The 12432-nt window shown below is 46.4% G+C and overlaps 1 protein-coding gene across 1 annotated transcript in view; it reads right to left on the bottom strand.

Moving 5' to 3' along the window:
• Positions 1–12432, bottom strand: part of LOC102449495 (A.superbus venom factor 1-like) — a 73788-nt gene that overhangs the window by 717 nt on the left and 60639 nt on the right. The window contains exons 32-39 of the mRNA XM_025180411.3: positions 9156–9207; positions 7160–7247; positions 5062–5151; positions 4349–4454; positions 3371–3460; positions 2195–2281; positions 1281–1364; positions 451–586 (exon numbers count right to left, since the gene is read on the bottom strand). Coding sequence (XP_025036196.3) covers positions 451–586; positions 1281–1364; positions 2195–2281; positions 3371–3460; positions 4349–4454; positions 5062–5151; positions 7160–7247; positions 9156–9207 — 733 coding nt within the window. The remainder of the gene's footprint in view (positions 1–450; positions 587–1280; positions 1365–2194; positions 2282–3370; positions 3461–4348; positions 4455–5061; positions 5152–7159; positions 7248–9155; positions 9208–12432) is intronic.

The following is a 12432-nucleotide window of genomic DNA, read 5'->3' as shown; positions in this document are numbered from 1 at the left end:
ACGTTTTTCCGGAAAAAGGGCTTTTCCGGAAAAGCAGCCTGCCAATGTAGACGCTCCTTTTCCGGAAAAACTGAAAACGGAATAGCATTCCGTATTAGGCAGTTCCGGAAATTCATGCCAGTGTAGACACAGCCCAAAAGAAAATCTGGTTTCTACAGGATCAGCCAAGGCTGCCCCAGTGAGCTGGTGACACCTTCCCATACGAAGCTCCTTTCTATATTTACCCCCAAAAGACAGACATTTCCACCTGCTCCAATAAAGTTATTTATCCAAATTCAGGCCAGTGCAAGTCAGAAACAGCTCTGGAGCAATTGCGCTCGAAGTGACTTGAAAACAGCGAGCTTTAACGATCGTTTGTGCTGATGAAAAGATTTGCAAACCCAACTTCCTGCCACTGCGTCCTCCCCTCAACACGCTGAAATTCAAGGCCCATGTGAAGGGATTACTCACTTGGCTCCAGAGGTCCATAAATCACTGGAGAGGCCCCAGATTAAATAGTCGTTGTTAAGTTCTTGTTTCAGAACCTGCCTGCAGTTTGCATGGCTGATGAACACGCGTGTTTTTCCTTCTGGATTTTCATCAGTTCCTGGGGAAAAAGGAAAGAAGCTGCACATCAGAGAAGTGAGCTGGAGAGAGGTGGGGTGTCGGGGGCATACACCAAGTGCAGGGGAGAGAGATGAGAGGAATAGGAAAAAGAAGAATCTCAGATGTTTTTCTGCAGCTGCAGTATAGAGACATGGGGTCACATTTAGCCCTAGAAGAGTAAACAAGTGATCCTCTCATTGAAGACTCTAGCTCAGTGTTTCCCAATTTTATTTGGCCACAGAACCCTTTTCAGCTTAAAATAATTTCAAGGAACCCCTAGGGTTCCCAGGGTAAAATTTGGCAAGCAAAAAAACCAAAACAAAACAAAAAAAGCCCAGCCAGAATTGGTTGAGCAAAAAAACCTGCAAAATACTTTGTCTCTTTAAGAGGGGGTGGGGCAATGCCGCGTTCTCACGGAACCCTTGCTTTCACTTCGCAGAACCCCGGGGTTCCACGGAGCACCAATTGGGAAACACTGGTCTAGCTCCAGCTCTCAGTGCTGTGCTGCATGGGGGAAGTTTCCTTTGGATTTGTTACGTTATGGAGAGCAGTAATGCCCGGACGCAAGAGACTGGATGATCTTTCTTATCCCCTGGAGCCTTAAGCTAACAGCTTTCAACTATGGCCGTTTAAAAAGAATGCTCATAATTTTGGGAACAGGTTGTTTTTTTTCCATCCAAAGGCAGCGCTCTTACCTGCTTTAATGGTTTCCAAAATTTCCATTGTGTACTTGTCATAACTGCTTGATTCTTCAGTTTTAATGAGCCTGGCTTTATACACTAAATGAAAACAAATTACATTACTTACGTGTGCGGCACTTGTCTGCTGAGAATTTGGCATGGGGCCAGCTGACCGAGAGGCAAAGGGACTGACAGTAACGGAAGGTAAAAGGCTTTGACTCTATTGCTTACATGTCTCAAGAGAAGTACCAGCTCTTCTCTCTTCTCCTGTAGGCCCAACACTGCTCAACAGGGTAAGCCACTGGAATGGACTGGGGTGCAAGAGGAGGCTGCCTGCCACATACTGTCCATGCGTAGAATGACTTTTACATGATACATCACCCCCATATTGGGGCACATCATAAAAGTCATTCTGCAGATGGACATAAAACATGAAGGGGAACACTGGCCCGGGGGCGCTTGTGAGAGGTGAGTGTACCCCTGTTACCGTGGCCTACAAAGACTATCTGTTTTCACATGCAATGCTCATTTTGAGGCTCACACTCCACTCAAAGCCAATTCCTGGAGAACTCTTCATGGATCAAAACCAGAAACATAGACCCGACCCTCTTGGAATTTTTCTGTGTGGGAAGCTGAGTTGGAATCCCAAGTCACAGAATCATAGGTCTAAACTGCTTTGGTTCTGGGCTAGATCCCAACACTGGGAGAGACCTATCTTCTAGATCTTCTCCAGGGGCACATGAGATCTGATGGGAATAGCTCATCAAAAGATATTTCCTCTAACTGGGGCTCAAAATCTCATGAACCCTAATGACACTGACAGGAACGAGCTCTAATGACACTGATAAGAATGCCATAAATTAAGAGTTTTCATGGGGATCTAAATCTGCCCTGTGCGTCTGCTCAACAGGCCTAAATCACAGATTTACCGTAATCCACTCCAGGTTTACAGGCCTCCTGTATCCGCATCTCCTGAGTGACTGAGCCATTCAGCTGGCCCTGCTTGGAGCAGTTTTCTGTGGGGGAGGAAGACATTCCTGAGTCGAGGCGCTGGCCACTATATAGCCCCAAGGACACATGAAGCACAAACAGCACCGTGGCAAAGTCGCTGGACACGTGCACCATTGCCAGGACTGTCCATCCTCTTCTAGAAGGGCTCTATCTGGGAGTAAGAAGAGGGTGCCCTGGGCTTGGCCTCTCAATCACTGGCCTTTGCTGAACCAACCTGCCAGTGAGGGGGTGCGAACGTTTATAATGTGGGAACCGTGGAATTCGACTGACAGGTAGGGTTGGTCCCCACAGGGAATCAATGGGGTGATCTTTGGTAAAATCCTCGCCCAGACTGTGACTGTACGATGGTGGTTTACCAGCAAGTTTCAAATAAGGGCTTGTGTACACAAGGAATCCAAGGAGTTGGTGTGAAAGAGCAAGGGTGCGTATTTAAACCACAAGTTATTTGCACTAGTTCCCTATGCGGAAACTTGTTTCCCACGAATAAACCACACAGATGTTCTTATAAGAGCACCCACAGCAGGAATCAGTGTGAAATCGCTACTGCACTTTTAGGGCTCATCTCCATTAACCTGGAGATCAATGCCCCTGAAACCGATCTTCCGGGGTTCAATTTAGTGGGTCTAGTAAGGACCTGCAAAATCAAACACTGACAGTGCCCCGTCAACCTTGGTACTCCACCCAGTTGCAAAGAATAAGGGAAGTCAAAGGGTGTTTCTCTTGCTGACCTCCCATAGTGGGAATGCTGCAGAAATTCGACCCAAGGTACATCAACTCCAGCTGCACTATTCTTAAATGGAGTTGCATGTTTTAGGTTGATCTCCCCTAGTTAGACCCGATCTAAATTCCTGATAGCTCTTTTGCACTAACTTCCCTAGGAATTACTCATGTAGACAAGCTTTGGTTGGAAATCTGCAGGCAAGCAACCATCACGTCATAAATTGTCAACCCCAGTGATCAAAAAATGCTCCTACATTTCCACTGATGAATCATAATTACTGGAGAGCATCTTCACCAGAACGGCTGGGCCCAGGCCAGATTCCTGTGCCTCTGCCCATATTGCTGCGGTGTGAGGAGATGGGAGAGCTCTTTACCTTCACTGCATTGATGAACCTCCTTGTGGGAGAAGCTGCTGAGGAGGCTGCTCTGTTTAGGCAGCTGGTAGAACTTTGTGCAGCGGGCATCTGCAGAAAGAGCAGAGCTACAGATCATTCCTCGACATACAGACTGACAAGCAGTTGGTGAATTACTCAGGTAAAAGTCCCTGAGATCAATGAGGGTTTTGCTCAAATAAAGAGCAAGAAAAGACTTGAAGGTCTGGCCCTAATGCAGAGAGAGAGATTTCCATCTTCTCTATACAGGAGATGACGGGATGGCCCATCCTAGCACACAGACCAAGACCCTATTTAATACACAGATGATACTTTGGCTTTTTTATTTTCTGGATTTTGCTGGGATACTTGCTGCCACTGTAAAACAGCAGAGAGTTGTGTGAGGCAGGGAGGGAAAGTGGTTGGAGGAAGAGAGAAGTAGTGAGGGTGACCTACTTGTCAAAAATATTAAAGCACCTGTCAGAAATGGGACATTTTGAGGGAGACTCTCGCTATCACGTTACTTGTCTTCTGACAACAAACTCCCCTTGGGGGTCATAAATTTGGTAGGAAAATTATTGCCAGGGGATGAGTTTAAGGATTCCCCCATTATTTTATTTGCCTTTTCATGGGATTATTAGTACTAGACAGAAAATGTGAGCATATCTCCTTGTGTGGACTAGCACTAGAAGAGGGGACTGGGAGTCAGGACCCGTGGATGCTATTCCCAACCATGCCAGTAGGTGCGTAGCCTCTCTGAGCCTCAGTTGACTCATCTGTAAAATGGGGATAATAATGCTCAATAGGGGGTGTAAAGCCATTAGATAAAAGAATCATATAAAATGTAATAAATAATATCCCAATTCTGCTTTACATAAGTCACTTTACATAAGTTAATGGATAGAATCCAGGTTTACACCATTGTAAGAAAAATCAGAATTTGGCCCACTGTGCCATAAAAGGAGCAGTCATCTATGTTACCTGTAGCGTAATACTCATAGACTGTGACAGATAGAGGCTTAACCAGACCGACTTCTAAAAATTGGTGAGCTTTAAATCTCAAGCAACTTGACTCCACATGAGAAACCTGGATGGGAAGAAACGGGGAAAAGGACAATTTAGACAGAAGGAAAGTGGTAAGAAGAGAGAATGAGTGTGAGAGGGAGGTGGCAATTGGCAGCCATAGAGAAAAGCTAGTGGTAAAAATAGTCGCCACTCAGGATGAAACTCCTCTGATGTATGGGGCTGTGATTTTATGTTGAAGTTCATGGGAGTGACATGTTCTCCTGGCAGAGTTAAATCTGGGCTAGAGCATCCAAAATCTGCCACTGGATACACCCAGGAAATACCATTGTTAACAGCTGAGAAGCCTTCAAGGAGCAGCATTTGACTCAGCGAGAGCTTGTAGCAGTACAAGCCGTCCTCACTGTAAGTCCAAGATAAGTTCCAAAAAACTTGGATATATAGTGAAACAACTTAAAGTGGGATTTTTTTTCCTGTGGCTGACTTCCATTTGTGCAAACTGGGGTTTTCTTTGTGTGTGACCTATGAGTGGGGAATGGGAGGGCTTATAACGCATCAGTTCCAACAAGTGTCAACGACTTTAGTGCAGAACGGATGTCTACCAGGGCGAAGTATAGCGGGGATGCCTTGAACTTCATGAAATTAACAAAGAATCAGAGAAATCCCTTTACCGTGTCCAGGTAGATAATGAGGTTGACTTGGTCTGACAGGGTTGTGTCAATTTCATACCAGGAAACGTATCTGTCGACCCCTTGGGAAAGCTAAACAAAAGAAGACAATAAAAAAGAAAATGGAAAAAAGATACCTGCATGTGATCATGTTGCCCAGCACCAGATCTTCACAGGGGCTAAGAGCCTTTTATTTATTCACGACTGATGGAATTTCTGTTTTCGCATAAGTAATAGTGATTAGCATTGATGGCTCAAGTTAAATACTCCTCATTAATCTTGGCATCAATTCATTACAACTACGACACTGTGGTTGGATTTTCAGAACAGCCTAAGAGGATTAGGCACTCAGGGCCATATTTTCAAGCATATTTGAGTGCCTCAAACTGCAGATAGGTGCCTAGTACATTTTAAAAAGTAGTTTAGGAGCAGACGGGGCTGTTTTGTGCAAAAAAAACCCTTTTGCGCAAGAACCCTTATTCCTCAACATATGGGGAATAAGGGTTCTTGCACAAAATAATGAGGAATAAGGGTTCTTTTGCAAAAGGTTTTTTTTGTACAAAACAGCCCCATCTACAGTGCGGTTTTTTGCACAAAAACCTCTTCTGCAAAAAGGATTGGAAGAGAATACACAAATGAGAGTGCGACATATGCTAATGAGCGCTCCATTTGCATTTCCTCTTCCGCAAGAGGGAAACAGTGTAGACGTAGCGTCAGTGTGAAATGTATCTGGGCTTTAAAGGGGTAGCTGAGTTAGTCTGTAACAGGAAAAACTTATAAAACAACAACTAGTCTGGTTGCGCTTTAAAGACTAACAAAACATATAGATGGTATCATGAGCTTTCGTGGACACTTTTTCAGATGACCGGAGCTTGCTTGTTTAGTTACACACAGTAAACACCCTTAGCAGAAGATCATTAAGGTTGCAAAGCCAAGCACTCAAAAGTCAGGAAACACCAGTGTTCATTTAGGAAGTGTGTACAGTCTTACTTCAGCCCCCTTGAGTGTATACATTACGATCCATTCTTTAATTTGTTCACATTGTACTTTTCTCAGAAGACCCCCTACCTTGTTTAGTGCCTAGGCTAGACCTGCTTTGAGCATGACTCAGGGTTGTATAGAAAAAGAGGCTGTTACCTATAGGGCCACTGCTTCATCTGTCACGTAAGCCATCTCTGGAACACACAGGCCATGTCTGCCACATTTCCCTATTGCTGTCCCTATTCCAAAGAACAGGGGAACCAGAGCAGTTCAAATAAAAACCACTACCAGAACGCATTACAATGGGGAAAACAATGTATGTTCTCCTAGCCTCATTCTCAGAAATGGCTGAATATTTTTGCTGGATTGTTTTTAAATCAAATTGAGGCCGAGACCCAGCAAATAAATAATCAGTGCCATTGTTTGGCTGAATTACAAGCAATTGAAAACAAGGTCTTATAATGAGAAGTGTCCAGAGAGCTTAAAGATAGGTCACTACCAACCCCACCTATAGTAAAACCTCAGTCTGTTCTGGGTAAGGGATCCCCTGCAGCAATCCATCCTGGGCCTCATTTTCACTGCAGCTTTCATTTCACCTTTCATTTTACAGCCATACTTTTCCAGGTGCAAATACCATTTGTGGGCACACACCAATTGTTGTGTTAGGCTCCACGGCCCATTTATATACCTTGACCTCTCTGCTGAAACTGTCAGCCAGCACACCTGTTGTGAGGATGGGTACCGCGATGAGGATGTTTGTTCACTGAAACCCATCAGACTCAATGCACACAGGTCACTGGAAAGGTGACTGATAAACACGACGTCCAATAATTGGACAAAAGGTTTTAGTTTCCTAAAGCTGAAAGGCCTTCCCCTTTACCAATTCTTTGAGGCATCTAATTTACCTACAACTCTAACCTCATGTGTACAGAATGGGCCTTTCCCCTAATTTCAAGGGTCACTAGTTCTGCTGTTTCCCCTGAATGAAGTCTTTGTTTCTGTTTTGCTTGGGCCTTACTGATCATATGCTGTGTTTTACTTTCTACTCAAACACTCAGTGATGGTTCTAAGGAACCTCTGGATCATTTATTACATCTCCAGTTCCTGAATGATAACGTACTCTTGTAAGATCCTCTGTGTCTGGTAAGAAACCCTTGAGCATGGAGACACGAAGAACGGACATAGTGGCATTAACTGCACCAAGGAACCTAGCAGGGAAGAGAGAGATAGTCGTTTAAGTTTTGAACCAGAATTAATTGCTTAGAAGTTGGTTTTCCTACTTGGAAGTTGGTTTCCTATGGAACCCAGGGCGCACAAATGGCTCGGGCTGGCCCTGGTGACAGTTTCACCTCCACCCCCCTGCTTTATGAAATTGACTTATGGATAAAAATATGCATAACTTGAAGATGCTCTGGACCAAATACCTCATGTAACTTATCAATTGTAATGTCACAAACTGCTGGATCATCTTTTGTTTTGGTGTATGCATCATTCTTGTATGTAAAGTTAGACATATGGAGTATAGAATGTTTTATGGTTTTAAATGTGCAAATGAAAACCATCAAAGGTGTTTCCCTCAATGTTGGGGTGATCACCTGTAAACAGCCTCTTTTGTCCTTTAAGTCTAAGCAGTGATTGGTCTTAAGATGACATGTGACCACACATCTCTGTGCCTGCTGGGGTTGGACCTGACCCCTGCTGTTCCTATGCCCCTCCTGGATGTATCACACTTTGGACAGTCTCACTGAAACTGGGAAATAACTCAGGGTCACAGTTGGCTCCCCTTCCCCTCCCCCTTGTTGCAAATTGTCAGTTCAACAGGAGGAGAATCAGGGTGCGTCTATACTGCAGTGTTTTTCTGGAAAAACAGCCATTTCTCTGGAAAAACAATACTTGCATCCACACTGCTATTGAGTTCTTTTGACAGAAAGTCAAAAGAACAGAGGTTTTTTTCTGATGGCAGTAAACCTCATTCTACGAGGAAGAAGCCCTTTTCGGAAAAAGGCGTGTGTGGACACAGAAGAGGGAATTCTTTCGAAAGAATAGGAAATAACAGGTGCCCTGGTGGCCACTCCACCCAGACTAATCACAACTTAAATGAGAAATAGCATTCAATAAATGTGGATGCTATCTTTCAAAAAAGCACATCGCTTTTTTGTTGTGCCTTTGCTGTTGAAATAAGCTTTTCCAGAAGATTTCTTCTGGAAAAAACTTTCTGTCTAGATGCAGCCTCTGAGGGTGTGTCTAAACTACATGGCTCCATCAATGGAGCCATGTCGATTAGGCTGATCGGCAAAGGGAAATGAAGCCACGATTTAAATAATCGTAGCTTCATTTAAATTTACATGGCTGCCGCGCTGAGCCGACAAACAGCTGATCAGCTGTTTGTTGGCTCAGCGCGCTAGTCTGGACGCTCCCGCGCCGACCTGAAAACCCTTTATCGACCTCCCCGTTATGTCTCGTAGGATGAGGTTTACCGGAGAGGTCGATAAAAGGCTTTCATGTCGACAGGGGAGCATCCACACTAGCGTGCTGAGCCAACAAACAGCTGATCAGCTGTTTGTCGGCTCAGAGCGGCAGCCATGTAAATTTAAATGAAGCCGCGATTATTTAAATCACGTCTTCATTTCCCTTTGCCAAACAAACAAATCTACATGGATACATCGACGGAGCCATGTAGTTTAGACGTACCCTGAGAGACAATCTCCCGCCCCCTTCACAACCTCTGTGGCAGTTCCCTCCTTCTCTGGAATTTCAGCATAAGAGTCCTTCTCCCTGCTAACAGTCCCTGGGATGGACTCAGCCACATCAGGGATTGTTACCAGGGAGAAGGAAATTCCAGAGGAAGAGGGAAATGCCACAGGGGTTGTGTTCCTGACTTGAGACATCTTGGGCCAGATTTTCAGAGGTGCTAAATCAAAGAGATCTGCATGTTCTCAGAGATGCCTAAGGTATCTTCGATTTGGCACTGAAAATCATAAGCACCCTCAGTTGAAGGCTGCTTTTGACAATATAGTCCCTAGTTTTTAGTGTCAGAATGGAGCCACAGGGAACTGACAGACACTCGCTCTCTCCTAGGGCAACACAGCATGGTCAGTATTGGGAGATGTTCTCACCTTGTGCAGATTTCAAAGCCGATGGAGCGCAGAGTTCCATCTGCCTTCTTAGCTAGAAGTATTTCAGAAAAGAATAATTTTTTGCGTTTGTTTCATTTAACATACATCGATATTGTTTTCTAAACTCAGCAACATGGTTCAGTAATCAAACATATCCTAGCATGGAAAAAAATCCTTCAGAGACCTATGTGTAGGGCCCTATCAAATTCATGGCCCATTTCAGTTAATTTCATAGTCATGGGAATTTAAAAATCATTAGTTTCATTATTTCAGCTATTTAAATCTGAAATTTCATGGTATTATAATTGTAGGGATCCTGACCATTGTTCCTTCAGGTAGATATTCTCATCTTCTTATCCACATCCTCCCAGATTGAATTAGTTCAGATGTAACACTCCCACCTCTAAAAAAACCAAGGAGGAATGCTGGGACAACTCAGAGGCTAACAGCTTTACTCCAGAATGCGCTTTCATGAGTAAAACCCACTTCATCTGATGAACTGGAGTCTGCATCCCTATTATCTGTCTCCTTTGTCTTTCACTTCATGCATCTGACAAGTGAGTTGCAGCTGATGACAGCTCATGATACATGTTAATCTCTAAGGTGCCACAGGACTGCTCGTGGTTTCTATGGTTAATTGCATTTCTAGTCCCAAATTAGATCACAATGATTTTAAGTACTATTTTTTCATAATGACTCACTGTACAGCCCAGCTAAGGGGACTATTTTTTTGCTTTAATTTAAAAAAGGCATGATTTGTTAGGGGAATGAACGCTGTGTGCTTGGGGGTATGTCGGTGGGAGAAGGTGATGTGTGTAGGCAGTGTTCCCTGAAAGCTGTGCACTTGTGCAGTCACTTAGGAAGGATTCTAATGCCACCCAGCTGATTAGCAGAGCACCCACAGTTACATTTATGTTTCTCCTAGTGGTGCACATCCATACGTGCCTCAGTGCACATAAACATGTATTCTGCACATGGGTGGAAAAGATGAGAGCGAACATTGTGTGTAGGTACCTAACATTTCCTTTCTTCAAGGCTTTCTGTTTTGGAGTTTTGCACTATTGTCACTTAGCCATTTAGCAGGTTTTCACTAAGAGGCTTTTATGTTTGAATTTGTCTGTTTTACTTAAACTGAAATAAGCATGGGTATGTCTACACTACCCTCCTAGTTCGAACTAGGAGGGTAATGTATGCATACCGCACTTGCTAATGAAGCCCGGGATTTGAATTTCCCGGGCTTCATTAGCATAAGCGGGGAGCCGCCATTTTTAAATCCCCGCTGCTTCGAACCCCGTGTAGCGCGGCTACACGGGGCTCGAACTAGGTAGTTCGGACTAGGGTGCCTATTCCGAACTACCGTTACTCCTCGTTTCACGAGGAGTAACGGTAGTTCGGAATAGGACCCTAGTCCGAACTACCTAGTTCGAGCCCCGTGTAGCCGCGCTACACGGGGTTCGAAGCAGCGGGGATTTAAAAATGGCGGCTCCCCGCTTATGCTAATGAAGCCCGGGAAATTCAAATCCCGGGCTTCATTAGCAAGTGCGGTATGCATACATTACCCCGCTAGTTCGAACTAGCGGGGTAGTGTAGACATACCCCATGAGAAGTGAAGGACATACAGGCAGTCCCCGACTTACGCGGATCCGACTTACGTCGGATCCGCACTTACGAACGGAGCTTTCTCGCCCCGGAAGTCGGGGCGGGAAAGCCCCGTTCGTAAGCTGCTCCGGTGCCCCTGGTCTGCTGGAGACCGTCTCCAGCAGACCAGGGGCACCGGGCGGGTTCCCGCGCTTCTGAGGCTTTGCCAGAGCAAAGCCTCAGAAGCGCGGGAACCGCTGCTGCTGCCCCTTGAGACCCGGTGCCTGTGGTCTGCTGGGGACGGTCCCCAGCAGACCACAGGCACCGGGACTGAAGCCGCAGCCGCGGGGGGTCCCGCGCCTCTGAGGCTTTGCCAGAGCAAAGCCTCAGAGGCGCGGGGAACCGCCGCTGCTGCCGCTCCAGTCTGGGTGCCTGTGGTCTGCTGGGGACGGTCCCCAGCAGACCACAGGCACCCTGACTGAAGCCGCAGCCGCGGGGGGGTCCCGCGCCTCTGAGGCTTTGCCAGAGCAAAGCCTCAGAGGCGCGGGGAACCGCCGCTGCTGCCGCTTTGACCGTCCCCAGCAGACCACAGGCACCCAGACTGGAGCGGCAGCAGCGGCGGTTCCCCGTGTGTCCCTGGTCTGCTGGGGGGGGGGGAGCGCAGCTAGTGTGCTCCCCCCCCCCCAGCAGACCAGGCTTTTGTTTTGGACTCTGGGGCAGAGCAGCTGGGGCGCTGCCGATTGGTCCTGCAGCGCCCGTGGGCACTACTGGACCAACCCGGCAGCACCCCAGCTGCTCTGCCCCAGGTCCTGATTCAGCCGCTGCTGGTCAGTTTCAGCAGCGGCTGAATCAGGACGTCTGGGGCAGAGCAGATGGGGTGCTGCTGGGTTGGTCCAGTAGCACCCCAGCTGCTCTGCCCCAGGCGTCCCCAAGTCAGCTTCTGCTGAAACTGACCAGCGCTGACTACAGGAAGCCCGAGGCAGAGTTGCTCTGCCCAGGGCTTCCTGGAATCAGCTGCTGATCAGTTTCAGCAGCAGCTGACTTGGGGACGCCTGGGGTTCTTAAGTTGATTCTGTATGTAAGTCAGAACTGGCGGTCAGTTTCAGCAGTGTCTGAATCTGGACGCCAGTTCCGACTTACATACAGATTCAACTTAAGAACAAACCTACAGTCCCTATCTTGTACGTAACCCGGGGACTGCCTGTACATAAGTCACCGCAGGATTGGAGCCTAAGCTTGTAAATGCTGCTGATCAGGACATCTGGGACTGACATTCAGGCTACGTCTACACTGGCCCCTTCTTCGGAATAGCCATGCTAATTTAGAACTTTGGAATAGGGAAATGCGTGGGGGATTTAAATATCTCCCGCGGGATTTAAATAAACATGGCCGCCGCTTTTTTTCCGGCTTGGGGAAAAGCCGGAAAAGAGCGTCCAGACTGGCGCGATCCTCTGGAATAAAGCCCTATTCCGGAGGATCTCTTATTCCTGCTTGAAAGTTTCCTACTTGAAAGTAGGAATAAGAGATCCTCCGGAATAGGGCTTTATTCCGGAGGATCGCGCCAGTCTGGACACTCTTTTCCGGCTTTTCCCCAAGCCGGAAAAAAAGCGGTGGCCATGTTTATTTAAATCCCGCGGGGGATATTTAAATCCCCCGCGCATTTCCCTATTCCAAAGTTCTAAATTAGCATGGCTATTCC

Source organism: Pelodiscus sinensis, chromosome 31, assembly GCF_052426305.1.
Source record: "Pelodiscus sinensis isolate ZL-2025 chromosome 31, ASM5242630v1, whole genome shotgun sequence".
NCBI classification, from domain to species: domain Eukaryota; kingdom Metazoa; phylum Chordata; order Testudines; family Trionychidae; genus Pelodiscus; species Pelodiscus sinensis.
This window is presented reverse-complemented; position numbering and strand designations above follow the sequence as displayed.